This window comes from Drosophila grimshawi, unplaced genomic scaffold (genome assembly GCF_018153295.1).
Source record: "Drosophila grimshawi isolate 15287-2541.00 unplaced genomic scaffold, ASM1815329v1 contig_44, whole genome shotgun sequence".
In the NCBI taxonomy this organism is placed as follows: Eukaryota; Metazoa; Arthropoda; class Insecta; order Diptera; family Drosophilidae; genus Drosophila; species Drosophila grimshawi.
Window position 1 is genome coordinate 1,188,472 of NW_025063240.1, and position 23,486 is coordinate 1,211,957.

The 23,486-nt window shown below is 33.9% G+C and overlaps 2 protein-coding genes across 2 annotated transcripts; one reads left to right on the forward strand and one right to left on the reverse strand.

The window, feature by feature from the left end:
- Positions 1 to 314: 314 nt before the first annotated feature.
- On the reverse strand, positions 315 to 3,892 carry LOC6558152 (probable cytochrome P450 312a1). The gene is made up of 3 exons (XM_001985502.2): positions 3,261 to 3,892; positions 1,664 to 2,223; positions 315 to 1,057 (listed from the first exon to the last, which is right to left on the reverse strand). Exons 1-3 carry the CDS (start codon positions 3,890 to 3,892, stop codon positions 714 to 716), a joined length of 1,536 nt encoding a protein of 511 aa, XP_001985538.1. The 3' UTR covers positions 315 to 713.
- Positions 3,893 to 12,042: 8,150 nt separating this feature from the next.
- Positions 12,043 to 18,664, forward strand: LOC6558033. Its single transcript, XM_001985501.3, has 3 exons — positions 12,043 to 12,618; positions 16,715 to 16,916; positions 18,128 to 18,664. Exons 1-3 carry the CDS (start codon positions 12,384 to 12,386, stop codon positions 18,312 to 18,314), a joined length of 624 nt encoding a protein of 207 aa, XP_001985537.1. The 5' UTR covers positions 12,043 to 12,383; the 3' UTR covers positions 18,315 to 18,664.
- The last annotated feature ends 4,822 nt before the right edge of the window (positions 18,665 to 23,486 follow it).

A 23,486-nucleotide genomic window follows, 5' to 3' on the forward strand; every position in this document is an offset into this window, starting at 1 on the left:
TTTAATAATGTGAGTTATTGATTAAAATATTTGTTTGATCATAAAATTCGTCATCGCTCTCTCTCTCTCGCTCTCTCGCTCTCTCTCTCTCATAAAAACTTCAAATTTCAAAAAGAAATGTTATATTTTGTAAACAAATTACATACTTTAGTTTATATACACTTTTTTATTTTATTATGTCTTTTGCTTAATTGCTTGTTTGTTTAGTATTGCCGTATTACCGGATTGAACTAGCGGAAGTCGGAAAAACATTAATATCTTAAGGTAACCAGCTCATTATACATTTTGCCAAAATGTAAAAAAATGATCTGCTGTATGTTAGAGCTCCTCTTTAAAAACTGAGCGCTTAATAACAATCTCTATTAAATATTAGATGCCGGTTAGGGTATTTAAGCTGCGACATTGTAACGGACAACTCTTATTTCATGCTTTTTATTTTTTTATATACGACCTCGTCGCAGCCGTCATTAAAAACGGAAATGTAATGCGTAATTTGTGCGCCGCGGTGTATGCTATACAACAAATATTTGAATAGAGCCAAGCGAAGCGAATTGATAAGGGCTCAACAAAAGGTTCGATGGCTGAAGGAGATGCATCCCTTAATCAGTATGAGCTGGTCTGCTGGGCAAGGCTTCAAGCACTTCTTGAAGCATTTCGTGTTGCAAGCTATCCTCTAAGAAGGACAAGAATTTATTAGTTTCCCTACAGCTGTCTTAGTCAACAGCTCGAATCTTGCAGTAGTAGGTATTTTTGGTATGCAAAGTCATAACATAAATTAGCTGTGCCTTTTCCTGTCGCTCGCCGATGGGCTCGAAGTAAAAGTTTCTCATTAAGTGGGCCATCACCATTTTCATCATGACCATGGCATAACGCTGTCCCACACAACTCCGAGCCCCAGTCATGAAGGGTATGTGGGTGGAGGCTTCTATCTTTGGCTCGGCATCACGCGCCCAGCGTTCCGGCTTAAAGTTTAGCGGGTCCGGAAAATAGTCCTTGCACCGCCCAATGTACATGGGTGAGATGATCACATCGCAGCCCTTGGGTATAAAGAAGTCATCTGCAAAAAATAATCACAATGTTTAAATACTCTCAGGAAAATATCGCCTACAATTTTTATATTCGTTCTAAAATGAAAATCTCCCTAAAAATATAATGTTATTCTATATCCTAAAAATAATTTCTGACTATTAGGAATAAAAAATTTCTACAAATTAGGAATGCTATTTTTCTATTTATTACAAATATTTTCTATTATTTACATAAAGTTAAAAAAGCAAACTCCAATTTTTAGAAATCTTCATTCTAAAATTCAGAAACAAATAATGAAATTTACTGGCTAGGCTTATAAGAGTTGAGCTGTCGTCTAGTGTTTTTCAAATGAAATTATTTGAATATATAAACTATGTAAATTGCTAGTACTAATGTTTAATAATAATAATTATAAGTACCAAAAAGCTATCCTGGAAATTAGATGTATTTCTATTTAAATCTTAGAAAAATTCATGCTGAAATTAGAAATGCAACCCCTAGTTTTTGGAAATCCTCAACCTCAAATTTTAGAAATTTGCTTTCCAATTGTCGCTAAAAATATGTCGACTTACTAAAATGTAGGGCGATTATTTGTATGAGGGTATACATCATTAGAGCAAATGGCTTTACTTACTGATTGTACAGTTGGCAGTGGCACGTCTGGCTAAAATGGGCGCAGAGGGGTACAGGCGCATTGTCTCCTTAATGCACATTTCGAGATATTCGAGATCCCGTAACTGCTCCATGGTTATGGGTGCAGCCGAATCCTTGCCACAAATACGCCAGATTTCCTCGCGGCACAGCTGCTGGCTTGCCATATTTAGGGTCATGTTGTACATGAAAAACTTGAGCGTGGCTGCTGTCAGATCGAAGCCACCAAAGATAATGGTGTCCACTTCCTCGCGGATGTCCTTCACCGTCAGCGGCTGACCATCGGGCGTCCTTGCCAGCAGCAGTGTGTCCAGAAAACTAAGCGTCTGCCGTTGGTTCACCTCGGCATCTTCAGTTGATGCACAGTTGCGGTTGGCTATGTCGGAGTTGAGCTGCTCCACACGGCCAGCGATAATGCCCTCTGTGAAGCCGTGCAGTATTTTGATGAGTTTCCTCTCACGCGCCGCCAACGGGGTAAACGGATAAATGAATGGGATGCGGTACAGCAGATTCTTCAGCCGGTTGTCGAATATGAGCATAACTCTGTGGTAAATATAGTTTAGTATAGATTCGCTCATACACTCGGAGAAAAATTGGAGAGTCAGCTTGCCTTATTTTTAAGAATGTGCGTTGGAAAAAGACTCGGGTTTGGCTATGGTTATCAAAAAAAAAAAAACGAAACTAAAACTAAACTTGAACTAAAATATTCAGCTCTGCTGTTTTTTAATTTCATTTCATTATAGACTAATAAAAAATATGTGTTTTAAAAATATAAAATAAATAAAACAAAAATATAAATAAGATTCTTTGATACTAATTCTTTGAAAACACAAACAAAAAATACTGGGTAGGCTTCATGTAAAATATTCCATATTATAATGCAAAATTGAATTTTCCTGAATGTTTCCAAAGCAGTATAGATTATAAACTTCTCAGAAATATAACATTTATATATATCTAAAATTCTGTGTTGAAATGTTGCGTGGACTGTGAATATTCAATACATACTAATCGAATTAATTATTATATAATATTTGCACAAATTTAAAACAGTACGAAAAACATGTTTGGCAATTTGTTGACTAAATCAATTGAGGTAGGTCAAGACAGTGCAAAGACAAATTGTATGTACACATAAACACAAATGCAGTGTTGAGCAACGCTAAATAATGAAATTCAAACCAAAAACACAAATCTCAAAGGAAATAGGAGTCAACTCAATCCTAAGCCTATCTTATGTGCATACACATAAACAAACACACGGGTTTTTTAAGCCATCTGCTTTGGGCAGATCTGAGAATCAATATATGTGATCGATTTGAATTTATCGGAGGAAGTTAGCACACAAATAACATATAGTTGAGCTGACAGACTGATGTGTCTCTATATATGTATGTATGGTTGAATATATACACTTGATGGCTTGGAGATGCTTCCTTTTGTTAAATATATATGTTGGCACAATTCTATAATACCTATCAAATTTAAATTCATATTCCAAGGTATATGAATAAAATGTGATTTTCTGATCGATGTTTTAAGCTCTTAGGGTACATATATGTATATATATGTCAACTCACTTTCTGACTGCATCAAAATATTCCGACTTTTGACCCGACTGCGAATTTACATTCGCACCCAAGGCCGCCTCGCAAATCGTGTCCAGCGTATAGCACCTGATGTATTGAAGGAAATCCACGGGCTGATTGGTGCCAGCCAGCTTGGACAGCCTGGAGACCAAGATGCGAGCCTGTCTCTCATATACTTGAACATACTGCTTGATCATGCCGTAGCCAAATGCCGGTGTAATCATCTTTCTGCGATGTATCCATTTATCCACGTCGCTGGTGAAGATGCCCTCGCACAACCAGTTCCGGAAAATGCGATAATCCGATGTCTTCTGCAGCAATTGTTGGGCACTACACAGCGCCTGAATATCCTTCGGATTGCAATCCAACACATAGAGCTTGGTGCCCAGCCAAATCTTTGCACGATGTTCCTCCAGATGACAATTGATCAGATCAGCGGCCCGCTTGAATGGCCTGGGACCCACAATCTTTGCCAATATGTGCAAATGCCCAATGATGGGCAGAAAAGGTGGCTCTGGCCATTTGCTGGTCAATCGATTGATACGCGCCTGATACTGATACACACACGACAGATACGTGATCAATGCGATCAACAAAAACCAGATTAATATTAAAAGCACCATAACTCTTTGAGTTCTTACACTCAACTGGTCGAAATTAACGCAGCATTTGCAAATTTAAACACAATCTTAGATGCACAAGTTCTTCACTAATTGCCATAAGAGGAGCAAAAAGTATATTATCGTATATATATATATATAAAAGTCTCTGTAATTGTGTAACTTGTAACACTAATGAACTGCAGGGCGTTTGAATATATATTCAAAGTGCTCGATTAGTCAACATCCCGAACAGTCCCAAAGAGAAGTGAGTCTTTTTGCTAGCCCGCAAGCGTTTAAGTACCCAGTCTGGATTTCTTGACGATCTTTTGTTTTAGTTCTCCGAAAGCGAAATGATCATATGTAAACAAATACTATATACGTATTTGGAATGCTTGGGCATTTGTTATGGTCACATGTGGGATGCCCTACAAGTTAGGTAATATTTACAAATTAGCAGACTAAGAATATTTTTAATCAACTTTGGCGTGGGAGGGCTTTACATAATTTATTAGTATTCTCCTGGCTGGTAGAAATTGTAATAAATTGGTTTACATTTAAAGATGTAATATTTGAAAACAAAATAAATTCATAGTTTAAATTATAATGGTGACATCAGTAGTGATATCCACATTGAAAGTGTATTTTCATTGTGAATAGACAACAAAGTGCTTAGACAGAATTCCACTCGGTGAATAAATATAATATAGATATATTATTCGTACGAAAAGTTCAATATTGTTATGGCGAAATTATCTATTTGATGGTTTGTCGCGCGCTTTGAATACAAATAAATTGCCCGAAGTGAGTGAGATTGACAAACAGATCACTTAATTCACAAAAAAAAATCAAATAATTCGCCATATTCGAAACCACCCAGAAGCCGTTAAAAACGCAGTAATTTATTATTGTATACAACCGATTTGAGATACACTCGATCAACTAAAACAAGTTTCTCAATTATTCCAAACAAACTTCATTTAAATTCAATTTTTGGCGAATGTGTCCACAGTATTTGATGTCATCTAATTGTTTTCTGTTTGTATACTGATCAAATAAACATTGTCAATTGTTGTCAATTTTGGCAAATATTGAATAATGTTGTAAAGGTATTTGTTTTTATACCCTCTTCTTATACACTATAGAAATGCTTAAATGCTTTTGGTTCCATTGTTTGAAAGGATAGTAAATGCGGCTTCATCAAATACCATAAATACTTTTATAATATAAATTGATATTCCACATAAGATTTCCAAAGAGTAAGAGTGTCTTTGAGTCGATGGTTTCTCTGTAGAATATATTTGTTTTCTTGCCCATATATGTACAGAAGAGTTTATTTTTCGAATTATGACATTTATAAAATTTGATACCGGTTCTAATACTGCTTATATAGTAATACTTCATATGGCAAATTCCGGAATTTCCATTTTGAGCATTCAAAATTGATGTTAACATTTTTCAAGGTTGAATGTACTTTCCAAATGGTATGATTGGTGCTAAACAAATGCTTTATAAGCCCACTCATGCATATTTTCTTCCAGTGCTAAAAACAACAGCCCTCGAAGATACGGGAATTTACTTTTGAATTTGACCAACCCGGTGAATACATTTGAATATATTTGTTTCTCTGCTGCGCAATCCTCAAAGAAAGCCGCTTACAGATTTCCTAAGCTTTTTGTGGGATACAATTTTAGATTTTTTATGTTATCGTTTATGTACATAAGTATATAATTTTTTGAACATATTTCATACCGTTCTTATATTCTGTTGCTGAACGTGGAAGAATATAGTGCTTTTAAAAATTAATTAAAAAATATATAAAAATCTCCCACAATTTGTAAGCTGGATTTCATTTGGAAGCCTCCCACCCGCTCCTCTAAAAATAGGAAATGCGTATATTATCCTTTTGTACCAAGGTCATATAACTAGAGTAGTGCAACTCCTTCGCCGAAACTAAGGAAATTCTATAGCTCAAATAATTTTGGATTTAAGTTATCAAACAGGGAATACAGATATTATCTTTCAATGTTTTAAATCAAGAAACTGTTATTAGAGTATTCCTCAATCTGTTTTTCATACTTGTTTAAATTGTTAAGTGTGCTTATGCTTATATAAAATTCTGGTAAACAAATTAAACTGCATAGCTATAGTAAAATGCAGTTTTGAATAAACATGATTTGTTTTTTGCCTAAAGTACATAATTTCATACATTAATTTATTTTAATTTTTTTTCGTTGTTTTACTGCCGTCAGGAATGTGTGCATATTATAGTCTTTATCTAGGTTAATAGGGTTTAAGCTAACTTAGGTGACTATAAAAACGTAAATTATTAAATAGTTTGTTGAATTTTCACTGAATAAATCGTTTGGTCAGATTTTCAATTTATTAAGAAGAGAACATTTTATTTTGTCATAATTATTTTAATTGAACTCATACTAGTTAACGCCATTTGTTTGCTCTTTTCATTAAAAAGAAAAAACTTTGAAAAAAAGAATTGCAGTGCTCTTCATTCACAATGGAAAAGTGTAGGCTGTCTGCATTTTATTTTATTGAATTGAAACAAGTGGCTGTCGAACGTTGACTGAGAGGAAATGTATGTAGTATTAATGACCGGCAAATAATAATTTCAGCATACAAGCAGGAGCAGAACTGTAATAAATGATACGATGATATTATACTATTCATACAAGCGCATTAATTACAATTATTCATATTTATTTGTGCTCTGTAACTTTTGTGTTAATTAGTGTAAATACATAGTCCTGCATGCCAATTTTGTTTCACGCTGCTCTTGTTGCGGCTTCATTGATATGCAAATGTTGAAAAGTCTAAATGAATTGGATGACAGTTGCTCAAAATGGTAATTAACATCAAGCAGCATCAGCACATCAAGGATCTGCTCAGCTGCAGACTTACGTTGAATACATTTCGTATTAAATGATGCCTCTATTTTAGGGCTTTAACTCGATAATTTTGGTTATACGCAACTGAAACGGACTAATCGCAAAGACGACCGAGGTCCAACAAATGTTTGGCATAAATTCCATTATCTAATGGATGACAATAAACAGCGTACACAAATACCCAAACACACTCACACACATAATATCAGATGTAGATACAGATATGCACATGACAGGACCTGAGACCAAGGCACATTGTCTCACATTCAAAATTAAAAGTGATGCGAGAGAATGACAAGACGATAGACAGAGATGCACACATAGAGGTTGACAGAGAGGGGGAGAAGGAGGGAGCGAGCAAGGTAGAAAACCGGTGTAAACTAATTTGAATTTATGCAAAATTGTCGACCTGCCTATAACAATGTCCAATATATGTACCTATCTTTGGGCATATCAGCTTGGCTATCACACTCGTTGAATGAAAATAAAATTAAATTTAGTGCTCTATCATGAATTTGCAATTAATTCATAGAATTTGTATTGTCGATTATTAAATTTTCCAAAAGTTAATTAATGTATTTTAATTTGAATTTTCGATTGATTTTTAAAAAATGTGTGAAAAATTATTACATATCCGAAAACTTTAATTATGTATTTGAAATATGTTTTCGCTGCTTATTTTCTTTTATATATAGTAATTCCGATTCAGGGGAGATTTGCAGCGTCGTTCAGTCAGCTGTGGAGTTTGATTTTTAATTTGTGTAATTATATATCTAAATTTTACTTTACTTTTATTAAAAACAAAGGTATTTATCTTTCGGTGTTTGACAGTTGGCATTGCTTTCTTGTTATTATTGTTGTCTGTCAGCATGTATATCTCCGTAATTAAACTGCACATTATCAGGAGAGCCACACACAGATACTTATACATATGCATTTATACGTATAACAAGCACAGACACAGTCACAGTCATCGTATAATTATGCAAGCATTTCTATCTGTGTATTCTGACCCCGCCCAGCTGTCACTTTGAGCTTTGCCCATGTGCGTCAAATTAAATTTGGCTACATTTAATTATTGTTTATGCAAGACTTGTGGGGTGCTTGTGCCCAAGATTTTACATTATAACAGCGATAATTCGCCAAATGCGTTAGTTAAAAGAGACAGGTATAAACTTGAATAAATGACGGTAATTCAAAATATCAGAAATACGAAATTTGTCAAGACAAAAATATATTTTATTCTCCAACTATTTTAAAATGGGTTTTTTATGTTTGTTTTTAAAAAATTGCAAAAAAATATTAAAGATTATTTCAACATTTTCATGAGCTTAAGTAGAATGCTTGCAGTTTTTTTTTAGGTATTCCTTATTGGTTTATTTAGAATTCCAAACACAGCAATTAGAGCTGCAAGAGAGACGACCACAAGGTTGGCATCTAATCGCGTCTTGTGTCAACATTAATCGCATAAAATGTAATTTCACAATTAAATGCAAAGACGCGATGCGTTTAGCATAAATTAACAGCATGTAAGTAGGCGCCCCAGGGTCTTCAGCTACTAAAGGGTTTGGGGCTTGGGGATTGGTTCGTTGTTCGTTTAGGTGTTGGTGAAGCCAAAATAAGCCGGCAGGCAGCGCTTCCGTTTCCTGCTTACTTCGCATACAGGTGTGGGTAGCAATTTTGCGTTTGTGTATTTATTGCAGAATGTAATTTAATTGACGTCATCGTGTAAGGCATTTAAATTAGGGTCTTAAAGATCTTAAGGTCTGTCGTGTGTTCACCTTATTAAATTCGCAAAACTATTTAGAAAAACAACTTAAAGTGCACCATCAAAAAAAGTGGATAGAAAAAAGCTGTACGCATTTATCAAAGTATATGTAGCAACAGATAAAAATGATTGGAATTAATTTCGGGCTTGTCTGAAACCAGACACAACACTTGTATTGTACTTGTGTTTTACCCTCTCACGTCCAACAATTGATTTGAAAAATTACTCAAGACGTGAGTGCAATAAATTGTGTATTTATTAAATTATATGTCTTATGATAACTCAATGCGCATCTACTTACATTTATGTACAAAATATATTTATTTATGTCTAAGTTCGCACAGTTTAATTTACAAAATAAAAAGTTTTGATAGAGTTTCCAGTAACCTTTCTTCTTTAGTAATTGTAGCTCTTAAATTACGGGATATAGGAGCTTTTGGGAATTTTTCGGGCAGGAGTGGGCACGGCCGTAAAAACTATAGAGAAGGTTCTTAGTAATCTTCCTTCGAAGTTTGGTAATTCCAGCTCTCAAATTGCGGGACATATAGGCTTTTATCGTTTTTGGGAGCAGGAATGGGCGTAGCCATAATAATGTTTTATCGATTATTAAAGGTTACCAGTAATATACCTGCCACATTTTTCGGATCTGACTCAAAAACTGCCGAAGATATAGCCATTGAAGCCATCTGAAGGAGATCACCAATCATCTACCAAGCAAATTTTGTTACTGTAGCCTGAAAATTGTGGGAGATATGTGGCCTTATCGATCTACGATTATCGATTTTATCGATTATCACTCAATTTGACACAGACCTGTATATGTTTCAAGTCTCTATTTCTAAGGGTGTTGAAAAAAGTTGCATGCGTTGCATTCATATGGACGGACAGACAGCATGACGGACATTGCATAAATCAATATGATATCTTCGATATCAGAGTATAAAACAACGCAAGCATATAATTTAAATAAAATGTAAATAAATAAATATAATAATACTTAAAATATTTTAAAGAGTACATGATATTATATTTTATGGTTATGCTTTTATATTTTTATAAATAAATTAAAAAGTAATATATATATATATAAGAATAATTAATAATTAAATAATTATTATTTAAATTTCAAATTAATAGAAACAGTACATAAGCATATAAAATAAATGATAATATAATTTTGATTACCCCTAATTGCTATTGATTTTGGCAGACGAGTTTTGCATTTAGCCATATCTAAACTATGTGATAATAACAGCTTTGGGCCGAAAATGCTAACACTACCGGTTAAGTAATCACAAGACATGCCACAAATCTCAATTAGCTTAATACACACCGGAGGTTCGTGCTTTTTAAAGAAAAAATAATAATTTTAAACGATACTTTTTAAACTCACGCATCGCTGCACAGACAGCAATGAAGTCTTTTTTATCTTTCTTCATTTTAGCGTCGACGACTTTGCCGTTAACCTTCGACGCGAAAATTGTTATTTTGTTTTTTTAATTTTACTTTTTTTCGAGCTGACAGCACAACAAGCTTAAAGGTGTCTCTCTGTTCAGTTTTTTTTTTTAGTTAACTGAGTTTGGTCAGGGCATAGCTGTGTTATGGGAGTACGGGTTTGAATTGAAGGACGTCGGCGGCAGGCAAATGAACTGCTGGAAATCTGTTGCAGTTTCCAGTTTGCATTTATACAACTGCCCAGTTACCCACACTCATGAAAAACATGGCCTAAATTTTAGTAAATCGCCATACATTTGGCGCGAATGGTGGTTCGCCCTATTTTTCAAATAGTAATTTCTAAACTTTATGTGGCTTTCAAATAATCTGGGTCTCCATTTCTAAATTTAAGGGTGGATTTTTTTAAATTTAGAAAATATATTTCTAATTTCCAATGTGTGGTTTTCTATATGAGTGTGCATTGAAGAATTAATTATATTATTATATTATATTATATTATTAATTATATTATTTTTAATCATTAGAATTTTATATAGTTTATAAATTAATATAATTTAACTTGTGTAAGGCAGACGACAGCTGAATTCCAATATAAAAGCGGAGCCACCAAATTTCATTAGTTGTTTTTTTGATTTTTAGAAAGAATTTTTTCTAATAATGGAAAATATTGAAATAAAGTTGTTTTTTGGATGGTCGATTAGGGTAAGCCTGTCTAAATTGTGGAATTTGTTTTCCTAATATTTAGAGACTTTTTCTAAAAACAGGAAAACCTTTATTTTTTTATGGTGATTTTTTGTCTGAGTGTGTCGTTAGTTATCTATTTATTCGTTTTGATGCAATTGAAGTTTAAAATGCGGGCCAATTCAGTTGCGAAGTGTAATTTGCCATTCGCAATTGCAGTTTGCCACTCACAATTTGACTGCAATTTGTTTACTCTGTCGCTGTTTTTTTGTTGTTATTACCTTTAATTGAACTTTTTCGGCTGCGCACAGAGACAAGTCACGTTCCGTTGCATTGAAAGGCGTTTATATCGTCTGTCCGTTTGTCCGCTCCTTAACTTGGATTCTCGTTCTGCACATGTTTTGCAATTGCCGTCACTTAACCACTCCGTCTGTCTGTCGGACAGGGTCAGACTGGTTTTTTTTTGTAATCGCTCAGGTAATGAACGAGTTCAAGAATAAATCTTTGAGCGGCTGTCGCTCAATAAATTTTTACCTGTTGATAGGCGATCAATTTCCAGCTGCCCAAAGACCCAAAAAGACCCGAGAAAAAGATTTGTGTGCCTACGTGACAAAATGCATGCTCGTATCACGCATTCTTTTCCAATATCCTTCAGCTTACATACATATTTTTATTTTTAATATAATTTAATAAATTTTTTACTTTTTGTATATTTTGATTTTGAGTGAAAATAAGTACCATTAATTAATTAATAAATGAAAATTAATATCTTTGACTAGTTTATAGCTAATTCTTAATCATTTTCAGTGTTAACATAAGTGCAATAAATACGTTTTAAGTTAATTATTATTAATGCATCCCAGCTCATCTATCAGTCTATATAAATTCGTTGGCATTGCTCCACTGTACAGATGGACTTGTGGCCCAGCCTGCACTTTACCAATATCAGCGCAGCGGCCATTCGCCTGGAAAAGGTAATCGAACTCGAAAACACTAATTTTGTTTCCGTCCCATATACACACATACACACACACACATACGCATTCACATATGAAACGTACCCACACGAATTATATGCATAAAATGTAAGCACAATTCCAAAATTAAACGCCGTGTTATTTTGGTTTGTTTTGATGAACAGCTGCTAATTAACCCAACACTGAGCGCTAAAAGTAAGCAACAGTCGTTAACAACAGGTAAGTAATCTCTCTCTCTCTCTCTAGTCTCGCTCTCGCTCTCACTCTCTTGATCGCTTGAGCGCTCTCTCTCTCTCTCCTAACTGTCAGCTGTTGTTTGGTTTGCTTGTCTGAGCCGAAGCTGAGCTTGGCTGAGTTGCTGTTGTTTCAGTTCACTTGAAATTCGCCGCCAAGTTGGACGCGTCGATCGATCGCTCGCTCTATTTGGACAGACTCGTCGCGTGTATGCTGCGGATTTACAGTTACATTTTTACTACTAACTTGCTGTGTGCGCTTGAATGCCAAATTTAATTGGCACCGTTGCCACAACAAACGTAAACAACTAGCGTTTAATTTGAAAAATAAAAAACAAGAAAAAAAAAACGCAAATCTTCACTTTCGTTTTTCCAACTTTCATTTTTATTTGTGCTTGCCGCAAAAAGTGTCAATACTGTGCTGTAAGACGGTGCTAAAAATCGACAGTTACAAGAAAAAAATTTAAAGAGACAAAGAAGAAGAGCAAAAATTACAATATGGCCATCATGGACACTGCTTGGCGTTGCCGTCTAATGATCTTCGGAGTGTTTTCGGTGCTGCTCGTCGGCGATCTCTTCGGCTATGGCGGCTATAGTGTGAGGGGCGTCAAATCCGATCACCACGATGAGGTGGGAGGTGTGCGGGTGCGGGCCGGGGCTGGTCCACCAACTGGACCAGCAGCAGCAGCTGGCAAGTTTCAGCAGAAGAATGCCGAAATCGACTTAGGCGAAGGTGAGTTTCAATTCCAATCATTCCAATTTGCGTTGCATTTCGAATTTTGTAAGCGAGTCGATTTTTTTCTTCAAAATGTAGGTTTTAAAACTACACTTTTTATATATACAGTTGAGGAAAAAATAATAGCACCACTATGCCATTTTCTCTTACGAATTAAAAAGCAATGCATTAGCTTTTGCAAGTTTTTAAAATGTGGTTATGTATATCTAATTTGTTTTTGGTTTTGTTTTCTTCGTTCCTCAATTCTCAACCTTTAATTATGTAATTTTAATTAAATTTAAATAAGTTGAAAACAGTGAATAAATTTTTTTTCATTCTCAGTATTTGTCATAAGTTCCTTAAGTTCCTAAATATCACAAGCTTAGAAAATGAAAAGTTTCAAAACATTTCTTGTGAAAGCGGTGCTATTATATTTTTCGAAACTGTATATATTTTTGGGTTTTTTCTTTTTTTTTTTTTTTGCTAAATTTTACACACTTTGCGCATCGCATTGCAAAATAGCTGTCTTTTTTTTGGGGCTTGCTTCATAAATTCAGCTCTGTTGTTGATTTTGCTTTATTTTGGTATTTGTATAAGTGGCGCTTTGTTTGGTCGTATCAAGGTCAGTTTCGATTTCGATTCACAAATGGAGCTTTCGTGATCAGTCGATAAAAAATGCTCTGTAAAATGCTGACAGCACGTGTAAGAAATAAAAAAAATTGCTGTACCGGTTATCCGGAATTGACTTATTTCGAGTGCTCTTATTAATATGGCTTTCGGCCAACTAGTTTAAAATTGTTTTCACAATGTTTCCATTTCGTCATACGAATTAAATGAGCCAAGTGTTGAATTTTTGGCATTTAACTTTGCAAAAGTCGTAAAGTAGCTAGTTGAATGTCTTTTCTTATGACATTATATGATATCATAGCTGAGACACGTTCTTATGTATTTTTTTTTTTCAAAAATTCAGCTCTAAACCTTTTGTTTCCCAATTTTTTTTTACAAACTTTTGTTGCGTTTCTTTATACCAAAGAAAAAAAAAAAAATACAAAAAATTATTCAACATTTTGGCGGACAAAAAAGCGTGCTCAAAAAATATTTGAAGCTATCGTATAATAAAAGAGCTGAAAGCATATTTGTATCCACTTTCCAATATGCATATTTAATGGTCTCTCATATGGGAAAGTGATATAAGAGCCGTAAATTTTATTTGCCTCTTTTTTTGTATTCCGATTCGTGTGTTTGATTATGCAATGCATGCCAATACAGCAATCAGAGGCAACCTCAATGACAAATAGAAATAAAAAAAACCTAATGAAATTCGTCGAAAGACAAAGTGCAGATCAAGTTTTTTTGCATGCAATCGATTAGCCCGATGAATATGTAGACTTTTGACCTGATTTTACAGAGAGAATCAAAGAGAATCTACGCCACGGCAAAGGTTGAATTAATTGCCAAGAGTACACAATTGATAATATGGTAATTGATAATTTTATGCTTTTGTGGCAAAGTCGCAATAAATGCATATAAAAACGGCTTGAGATGGTATTTAACTTAAAGTTGCAACTAAAAGGTCTAACTGGAATTTTACCCAGGTCATTAACATCAACTCATTTCTGGTCGGGTCTCGCTTGATTTATCATTTGGTTTCTATCTTTGTTGTTTGCCTAGGTGAAAGTGGAAATATGACAGGCAAATAAACTTCACGTAATAAAATTGGCAACAACGACAAGTGGGAAACTTGTGGAAACAGTTGCTCTCTGACTTTCCCAACGAACTAACGAGTATTTTCCAATCTTGGGTAAAATTCCGATTGTCTATTCAAAAAACTGCAGAGTAATGCTGATCATCTGAAGTTAACCGGAAATGGAAAAAGTGGGAAAACTTGACTTGATTTTGAGTTATTTATTGAATCGATTTGAGAGCTATAAAAACGCACGAAATTCTGATATATTCTTGACGTATATGCCGGCTGAAACTGGTTCCCAAATGTAAAATCATTCAAGCGCCGGTTTATAACTAATTCATTTGAAACGAGTTCAACGGAAATCGAGAGTGCCCTCGATATAGTTATGCGCTCTTGCATCATATCGATTATGCCACCCATCTAAATGCCTTGTAAATACACTCAGAAAAAAATCACCCTAAAATGCCTTAAAAAATTTGAAAGTTTTTCAATTTCTTAGAAATCATTTCTAAATATTAAGAAAATACACATCAAAAATGTAGAAAGGCTAAATCTAAATCGATAATCTTATCTGATCTAATATGTGCGATTATACCTTTTTTTTTTTTTTTTTTTTTTAGAAATATTGTCTATGATTAATAAAAATATTTTTAAAAAGCAGAAATGCAAACCCAAATTTTTGGAAAACATCCTTTCTAAAATTCAGAAACATGTAATGATGTTTACAGGCTCGACTTTTATTTGCTTTAGAGTTTGGTTATCGTTTGCCTTAGAATGTTTAATAATAATACAAGTAACAAAAAGTTAAAATAATAATTCTTCATTGTACAAATTTCAGAAATATACTTTCTGAATAATATGGTGATTAACCCTTGTCGCCAAAAGTATTTTATTGTATTTAGTCTTGGTGTTTCCTTTACAGGTTGCACTTACTAATGAGGCATCGGTGCAACTTTCGAGATGCCAGCAATGCATTAACAGTTATTGGCATTAACTGCACGTTTCTTGGCCAAGATTAATGCAGTGCGTGATAAACATGCAGAGCTTGAATTTGATTTTGAATGCATTACTTTGAGGGCTAATCAAGCCATTGAGAGTACGTGCATTTCAGCATAAAGTGTGTCATAGTACGCTTAATTGCTTTCTGATAAACACATCCAGTCAACAAATCTTAATTATCCAATATTTTTCGATTTTATATGATTTTATTGTTATTTTCACAATATTTCAGATTTAGTTTCAAGTCATTAGCTCGAGACAAAAAAAATCGAATAAAGTATGCATATGGTCATAAATTAAAAACACCACATCAATTAAAAATCCCTCCGATTATTTTGGTTGGTTTTTTGTTTACAGGTTAGACATTTGTTTTTGATTCTGGGATTTGACCAATTTTGAATGTTTTCCGCGTTGGATGCCTGACTACGTCAGTTGGTCTGGGTGATTTCTCTGATTTCTTGTTAATTGCCAATAACTGCCAGCTGGTTAAGACATCTATTTTTGTTTTTAATATTTATTCAGCACCATAATTAATTAAACTAAGCAGCGACTAAATGACTAAGCGAATATTTGTGTAGAATATTTTTCATTTGGAAAACAATAAAAATCGAAAGTTCAACGCACGGTGTGGCCTTGCTAGGGGCGAATAGTAATCAGTGTGACCAAAGCAACGTTAAGCAAAAACAAAAGTTGCACACAATCCGCAACCAAACTCCAGGCAAATATTTGACTTTGCCAGCCTTTGTCATTGCAAATAAAACAAACACATAAAATATAAAAATATTTACGTAGTTTGTCAACTTTGAATGAGGCCTGAATATATGCAAATATTTTCAATATACGTATGAATTTATTTTACGCATATAAATGATTTGCATCTGCATTTTAAAGTTGTACTCATCATATTTAAATATTTTGTTTTGGTTATTTTTCATGTGTTTCTTTTATTGATTATATTTATAGCATACTAGAAATTCTTATTTAAAAGCAAATGCGCAATATTGCTAATAATATTTATTAGGAATATTTCGATTATGAAGTCGAATTTAATATACACTGGGAAGCTTGGCATTTTGAAGTAATTAAGAGGAGTATTTTGCTGATTAGGCTAGAGGAGGCAGCTGAATATTTAATAAAGTCAATATATTTAAACTGCTTGTTAGGTGAAGTGTAGGTAATATGTGTATTAAATTTTCGGTAAAGCAAAACTTGATTTTCTTCTTGCTACATTTTGGTATTGTAGCCATGAGTTTTTTGTTTTTGTTTTTGTTTTTGTCGCACTTAGAAAGCAGTAATAAAATAAATTAGGCTGTATAAAAACACGCAATGCTAAAATTCGAATGCCAAATTGGAATGTAATGCAAAATTTAACGCATTTTACAATGATTGTTTTTAACAATTACCTACAATTTATGCACAATTTTTTAGAGCACGACTTTGATGAGTTCTCAGCGGCAGCTGCTCTGAAGCCGGCGCCAGGTGGTGTTTTGACGGGAGCCAACCTGAAGACGAAGTCACAGCTGACGGATACGATCAAGGAATCGTGTCTGCCCAAAATGCTATGCGAACTGGCCGCCAAGCCGGACTATCAGCTGAGCGAAAAGGAGAGGGAGCTGCTCAGATTAATAAGGTATGTAAGCAAGTCGTGACTTTCCCCAAAACGAGCAGAAAGATCAAAGATCAGAGTTTATACATTCAGTGTAGACTTTTGACGCCAATTTAAAAGATAAATTTTTACAATTTTTGTACCTCGGTTGGGGCTTTCGAAAAACTACATTTCCGATTTCTAAATTTCACGGTGGATTTTTTTTAAATTTACCAAAAATCTGTCTAATTTCCAGTTTTTTTGTTACTTATATTAGTATTAAATATTCGTATTTTTAGACGCCAAATGTGCACAAACATTTTACATAGCTTACAAATTCATAGCTAATAATAATAATTTAATTTGAAAAAACTCGGCTTAAGACAGACGACTGCTAAAGTCTAATACAAAAGCCTATCCAGTAAATTCAAAATAATTTGTGCTGAATTTTGAATGGATTTTTTTTACAAAAATTAGGTTTGCATAGCTTTTTAGAAATATTTTTCTTAATATTACAAAATATTTCAAAAATTATAAAATTAGATTGTCGATTTAGAGCTTCTATACTTTTTAAAATTTCAAAAAATTAAAAAACTATATATTTCAAAGGGCGATTTTTATTTAGGGGCCACTAACTGAAGTTTATAGCGATTTTTTTTTCTGAGTGTAGCGTTGCTTAACTTTTAACTTGACAGTTGGCACACGACCCCTTTTAACTGCCGTCCACAATTACTAAAAACATTTAATTTGCGTTTGTTGCTTGTCTGTTACTTGTTTGTTGATCTCTGCTGCCTGCTGGGGATGTTCATTGAACTTGTTGCACGTGTGTTGAGATGCGAGAGCTTAACAAGAGCTTTGAGGCTGAACCAAATCGAATGCAAACAATGCCAGCCAGCATCAAGTTGTGCAATATAGGTGTCTATATCAAAACGGGTCTGCTCGTAATTCGAAATCGGCCTCCAGTGAAATATAACCTACCTCACTCACATAACACAGACTCGCTGAGTAAACTCAAATGTTTTGTAACCTCGCACTTGAGTCGAAGGTGAGCGCAGCGACGTAAGAAACTGTTTGACTGACTTGACTACACTGAGTCGTTGTAGTAGTAACATATACAATTCTATTCAGTTGATTTATATCTACAAGGTGTTTCAGAAAAGTGAATTTCCAAAAACCCTGAAAGATGTTGTCTTTATTATGCTAACTTCCGTCTTATTTATGTGCTTATTTTTATTATTTTTTTTGGGCTCTTGCAGATCACCCACGATGCCCTGGATGATGAATATGCCGCCCAGCAAATGGTATTTTGCTGCTCATATGGGCGAGCTAATGCGACACACTGGCGACAATCTGAGCGGACCCATGGGCTGTGCCAATCTCTGGCCGAGTTGTCCCATTAGCTCCAAGAAGCTAATGAAGCTCAGCTACAAGGTTCGCGTTTAGACGTGTGACTGTAAATGTGATCATATATATATGTATATATATATATACAGTAATTTAAGTATTAGTTATATATAAACACACACTGGGCCCTATGCTGAACAGACTCAACTATTGTACTATATATGTTTCAACTGGCCTTCAGTTTTCTTTTGCATAATGGAGCAGCGTGTGGCAGCATGACTGATGTGACAATTTGCAACTTGAATCTATTAGCTGTAAGTCCTAAGTAGTCATTTAAGTGTGGCTAGTCTGTCTCTGAATAATATGTTAGCTTAGCATTATGCCTAAGGTTAGTTCGACTCGCGTCTAATTGTAAATAAATGCATATCGTTATTTTTAGCTTAAATCCATTTTGTTTTTGTGTTTTTCATTGTATTCTTACTAATGATCGTTTTAAATAACGCTGTGTCATCGTTGGGCATTATAATGGAATGTTTTCGAAATTGTTTTCTTAAGTGCTTTTAAGTGCTAGGAAATGTCGAATTGTAATTCGTGTGACGAATTTTCATACCTCTGATTAAAATCAAGTTTGTAACGTTAACAAATCTGAAAATCACGCTTTTTAAAGAGTGAGTTAACATTTAACTTTGATTTCAATCATGCCATCCACATAATGATTGGTTTTTTTTTGCAGCACTATCTTAATAATAGTATTTAAAACTGACTTCCTCATCAAAATTATAATACTTTATTTTATTTCACATGATTTGTGCTTTGAATCTCCTTATAATTGTAAGTTTAATGGATGGAAAATTTGTAAGAGATGTTTTGAGTGGTTGGTTTATTTATTATTTGCGCCTTGATGATACACCTGGTTATCATCTGTTGAATTCGTTTGTACAATTATAAAAGGGTACAATACAATAAATACTGACAATATAAATACTGAGGGTCAGTTAAAAAGTCGGAAAACGTTCTTGTCAAATATGGTTGTTATTTAACTCTCCTATTTTATATTACTTGACATAAAATGATTGTTGACATGTTAACAATTCATCATGAACATTTATTTTCATATACATACAAATTATAATACACTTTGAATTTCAGCATATTAATTTTAATTGAAATTTGCAATGTGTCAAATATCAAATAAACGTTGAGTTCGATCAGATCTTTCGATTTTGTACAAGCTTTTTTATTTCAATATCAAGTTGACTTGATGGCAATAAGAGTTCATGGCATTTTTGCACAAATGCAAAAACAAAGCTCTTCTACTGAATATATAGAATGTTCACTGATATATTTTGATGATATCACACAGCCAGAACGATGAAATGTGTTTTTATTATTTAGATATCTCTGCTAAGCAAACCAAACCAAACCAAACTTGTTATGCATGAGTTTTATAGTTTAATATTGAAAATGTCTGAGGACTAATAATTTTCGAGTTATATATTAGCATTAGAGCATTTGTGAACTCATATTTAACTGCAAAAAAGGTACAATTCACAAATGAGCAAAAGGAATAAATAATGATAACAAGTTATTCATTTTAATGCTTCGTAACTAATTTGCGGTGTTTAGTTGGCTGACGTAGATGTGAGTAACACTCTACGAAAAGCAATTACACTTGCTTATTTTTGTTACACACAAAGCATTTGGGAACAACAGCAAAAAGCTTTAAAATCAATATTTAAGAGATATTGGTCTTTGTTTTCCATTTAACACATTCATCAGTGTTCATTTCTGTTTGTTTCATTTTCTCAAAGTAAACATATTGCATATTGTTGAGTAAATATATTTTATTAACAAAATTCGCGAAACGACGTTAGTTATCGTTAACTCTTAATTAGACTTGTTACGAGAACTTTGAATTTTTCACCTTTTTTTCCAATGCATTATTCGACATTATTTGCTTTGTTATTTGCTTATTAATATATTAAATCATAAATATTATAATTCTATTTTATTATAGTATATTAAAATAAATTCGAGTGATTTAAGATTTATTAATTATGGCCAGTAATTTTAATGGTAACACTTTAATTAAAATGTATGTTGGGATTGTTTTCATCAGTTCAAGTGTGATGTCAAAGTGAATCTCTATGTTTGCAGATATGTAAATCCTTTTTTCCAGTGCATACTTTTTGGCGCCATGCCAAAAAAAACAACGACCCACAAAAAACGATATCTATTAATATGCAAATCATTCGCTGGAATGCTCGCTGGCATTGCACACTTCCAATGCAAATGTACTAAAAAGCCAAAGCAATAATTGCTTATGATGTTTGCCTCATTGGACATGCCAAAGCCGTCAATACGACCACACACCAAATCAGAAGAAGTTGAGCGAAATTGCTGGGTTGTGTTAAACATATTTAATTGCAAATTAAGTTGTTGATCAACAGGCAAATATAGCTAGAAAGTAAACAACTCGTTTCGAGGAACAATTCTAATGGCCAAGTCATAAATAAGTCAGCGACACGCGTTTGTTTTTCATTTTTTGCTCTTTTGCTCGTAAATATGGTATAATAATTAACTCACTGGTTGGAAGCATTGGACATGTTGATGCACGTATATATAATATAATAATTATCATGGCTCCTCGAAGTCGTTGCATTTAGCAAAGTGTTTCGATGGCTGTTGCAAAAGCCCAAATGAAAATGGGTCAGAAACAAAAGCGAAAACGAAAACAATTATGAAATAACAGTTTTTGCCTTCATTGGATGGCTTAACAAAAACAATAAAAGTAAACAATTTGTAATATCAATGGAATTGGGTCAGTTTGCCAGTAGTTGTTACGCTCGTTGCGTGCCAAAAGTGGACCCCGGCGCACTTTCATTGTTTTTTACCCGGCGGTCCGATTTTGGGATAGACCAGCACTTTAAAATTTTGCCTGATGTTTGACAAGTTGTTTGTTGTTGTTTCGTTGTCTGTTGCTCGTTGTTCACGGTTTGTTGTGCAATGGCAGACAAGTGCAGCTTTTGGGCAGAGCGTACTCGTAAAATCATTTTCAACAGCAGCAAATGCCGGCACTCAAACTTCTATCAATTTGTCAGGTTGCCTAACATTTCCGCATTGCATTTGCCAAAAAAAAGACAAAAACAAATGCATTAAAAAACAACAAACAAAAGAAAGGCGAACGCTCTCTAACCAAACATCACAGTTCCCCGCCAAATCCGGGTCTGCGAGCGTGCAACCAAAACGGCAACAAGTGCCACGCAACTGGAAAAACTTGAAAATTATACGGGCAGTAGTCTAGTAGAAAACGCAAAAAGAATGCTGATCGAATTTGAAATACACTTTCAGCAGACAAAATGCCACATTTAATGCTAAATCGATGCTTCCCCAAATGGGTATGTTTAATACAACTTTAACTCACTGCTTGGCAGCATTGGACATATTGATGCAGTTTCTAGGAGAATACATAAAAGACCCAGACCAAGTCACTACAGGTAACTATGACTGTTTCTAGAAAACCACACACTTAATATCATCCCCGAAGCTATTCTTTGATTTATGTTTAGACTGTAAATGATCACTATTAACTTAAATTCTGATTATTCAAAAAAATTAATTAAACGTATTATTTATTATTATTTAAATTTAATTCTAATGACTAATCTTAGTTCTTATCTACGCATGTGCTTTTTATTACAACATTAAAAATAGCCCGTAAAATGCTAAAATGGTAAAAAAAAAAAAAATAAATAAAACATTTTCATGTTATTGTTAATTTTCGTATTTATTTTTTTTGTATTGATTGAATATCAGTCAACACAGAAAACTACCAAAAGTAAAAAAACTAACTAAATTAAATTAAAAATAAAAAGTAATATTTAACTTTGATATAAAAACTCGTGCAAAATTTTTTGCACAGATTGGGGAAGACCCAGAGAAATTATATATAAGTAAATAAATTTTGAAGGTAATTTTTAACTAATTTTAGAAGCTATAGTTTTCCAAGTTGATAAGTTAGACGAGTTTTTGAAAGGGTATGCGAGAGTCGCTCTTACAATACCTATATTAGTAGGAGTAGATGCAAATCGACGGCAATGTGTGCAGCAAATGTAAGCCAGTCTAAGAGTGGGAGCTAAGAGCTGTTGCAGAGTTGCAGCTGTGTAATTGCGGCTTTATGAGGCGCCGCCTTTCGTAACCGGGCAACCGTCGACTAAGTGAAAGAACCGCCGACTTGTCGGTCAAGACTAGGCTTGGTAAACTTATCGACCCACTGATTGAATCGGTATTGTGACTGTTCTTTGTTTATGCTGTTAATGGACTCAATTGTCGTGCTAACTGTAAGCACTGCTAGCTGGCCAACTGACTTAACTGATTGCTCATTTTCTTGCAGTCTTTATAAACTGGGTTCTCACAAGCCGTAACTTGTTTTACTTGTTCTTTTCCACCTTATGCGTCCAGTTTATTATGGTTTATTATCGTTTATTATACATGTTATAAATGAGTTTGTAATTGAAAGTCGTGGGGCACATTAATACAACAAGTTACTCGCAGCAGTAAGCGTGGACAATGGCACGTGCTCCAAAGATCTGACCACGCACCTGACAAATGGTTGGGCAAACAATGGCTTAAGTTGTCTTACTAAAATTATCGACGAATTGTGTTAAATGGCCAAATAAACACAATTGTCAAATACATTTTTTGCTGCTCAGGTGCCGAAATTTAAGTTGAATGCTGTTGCGAGTCGCGGCACTTGCTGCAGATTGGGAATTACTTGATAAGATATATTAAAAAAATAGTTATTATTATTATAAGTAGTGGTCAATAAATTCGAGATTCCTCTTTGTTTATCTATTAAGTATATGTAAAAAAATACAAATAGTTAAATTGTAAGTACTTATGAGCTACATTTGACTATTATTGCAAGTGTTGCAACAATATTGTGTTTGAAAAAAGTGACAAGCCAACAATGTATTAGAGACTAATATGAGAAGTATTGGAATATCTTTTAGCACATCTCCCCTTAAGCATTAGTAAACCACTTAATTTATTTATTAATTCAGCATTAGTAAACCACTTAATTTATTTATTAATTCAAGTCGAAAGAAATTTAAGTTCTGGGACGTTAAGTAGATGCATTTAAATCTTATCAATATTTCTTATTTTGATAATTCAAATTCACTACTAAATTTTATTACTGAAATAATTTAATAAATAAACAAATAAATAAAGTAATGTATTTATCCGATTCCATTTCCGGTTTGTTAAACC

Coding starts and splice junctions, on each gene's coding strand:
- LOC6558152 (XM_001985502.2), bottom strand. CDS start 3,892: ATGGTGCTTTTAATATTAATCTGGTTTTTGTTGATCGCATTGATCACG. Junction 2,224..3,260: donor TATTTTGATGCAGTCAGAAA/GTGAGTTGACAT, acceptor TATTTACCACAG/AGTTATGCTCATATTCGACA. Junction 1,058..1,663: donor CACTGCCAACTGTACAATCA/GTAAGTAAAGCC, acceptor TATTTTTTGCAG/ATGACTTCTTTATACCCAAG.
- LOC6558033 (XM_001985501.3), top strand. CDS start 12,384: ATGGCCATCATGGACACTGCTTGGCGTTGCCGTCTAATGATCTTCGGA. Junction 12,619..16,714: donor CGAAATCGACTTAGGCGAAG/GTGAGTTTCAAT, acceptor ACAATTTTTTAG/AGCACGACTTTGATGAGTTC. Junction 16,917..18,127: donor GAGCTGCTCAGATTAATAAG/GTATGTAAGCAA, acceptor GGGCTCTTGCAG/ATCACCCACGATGCCCTGGA.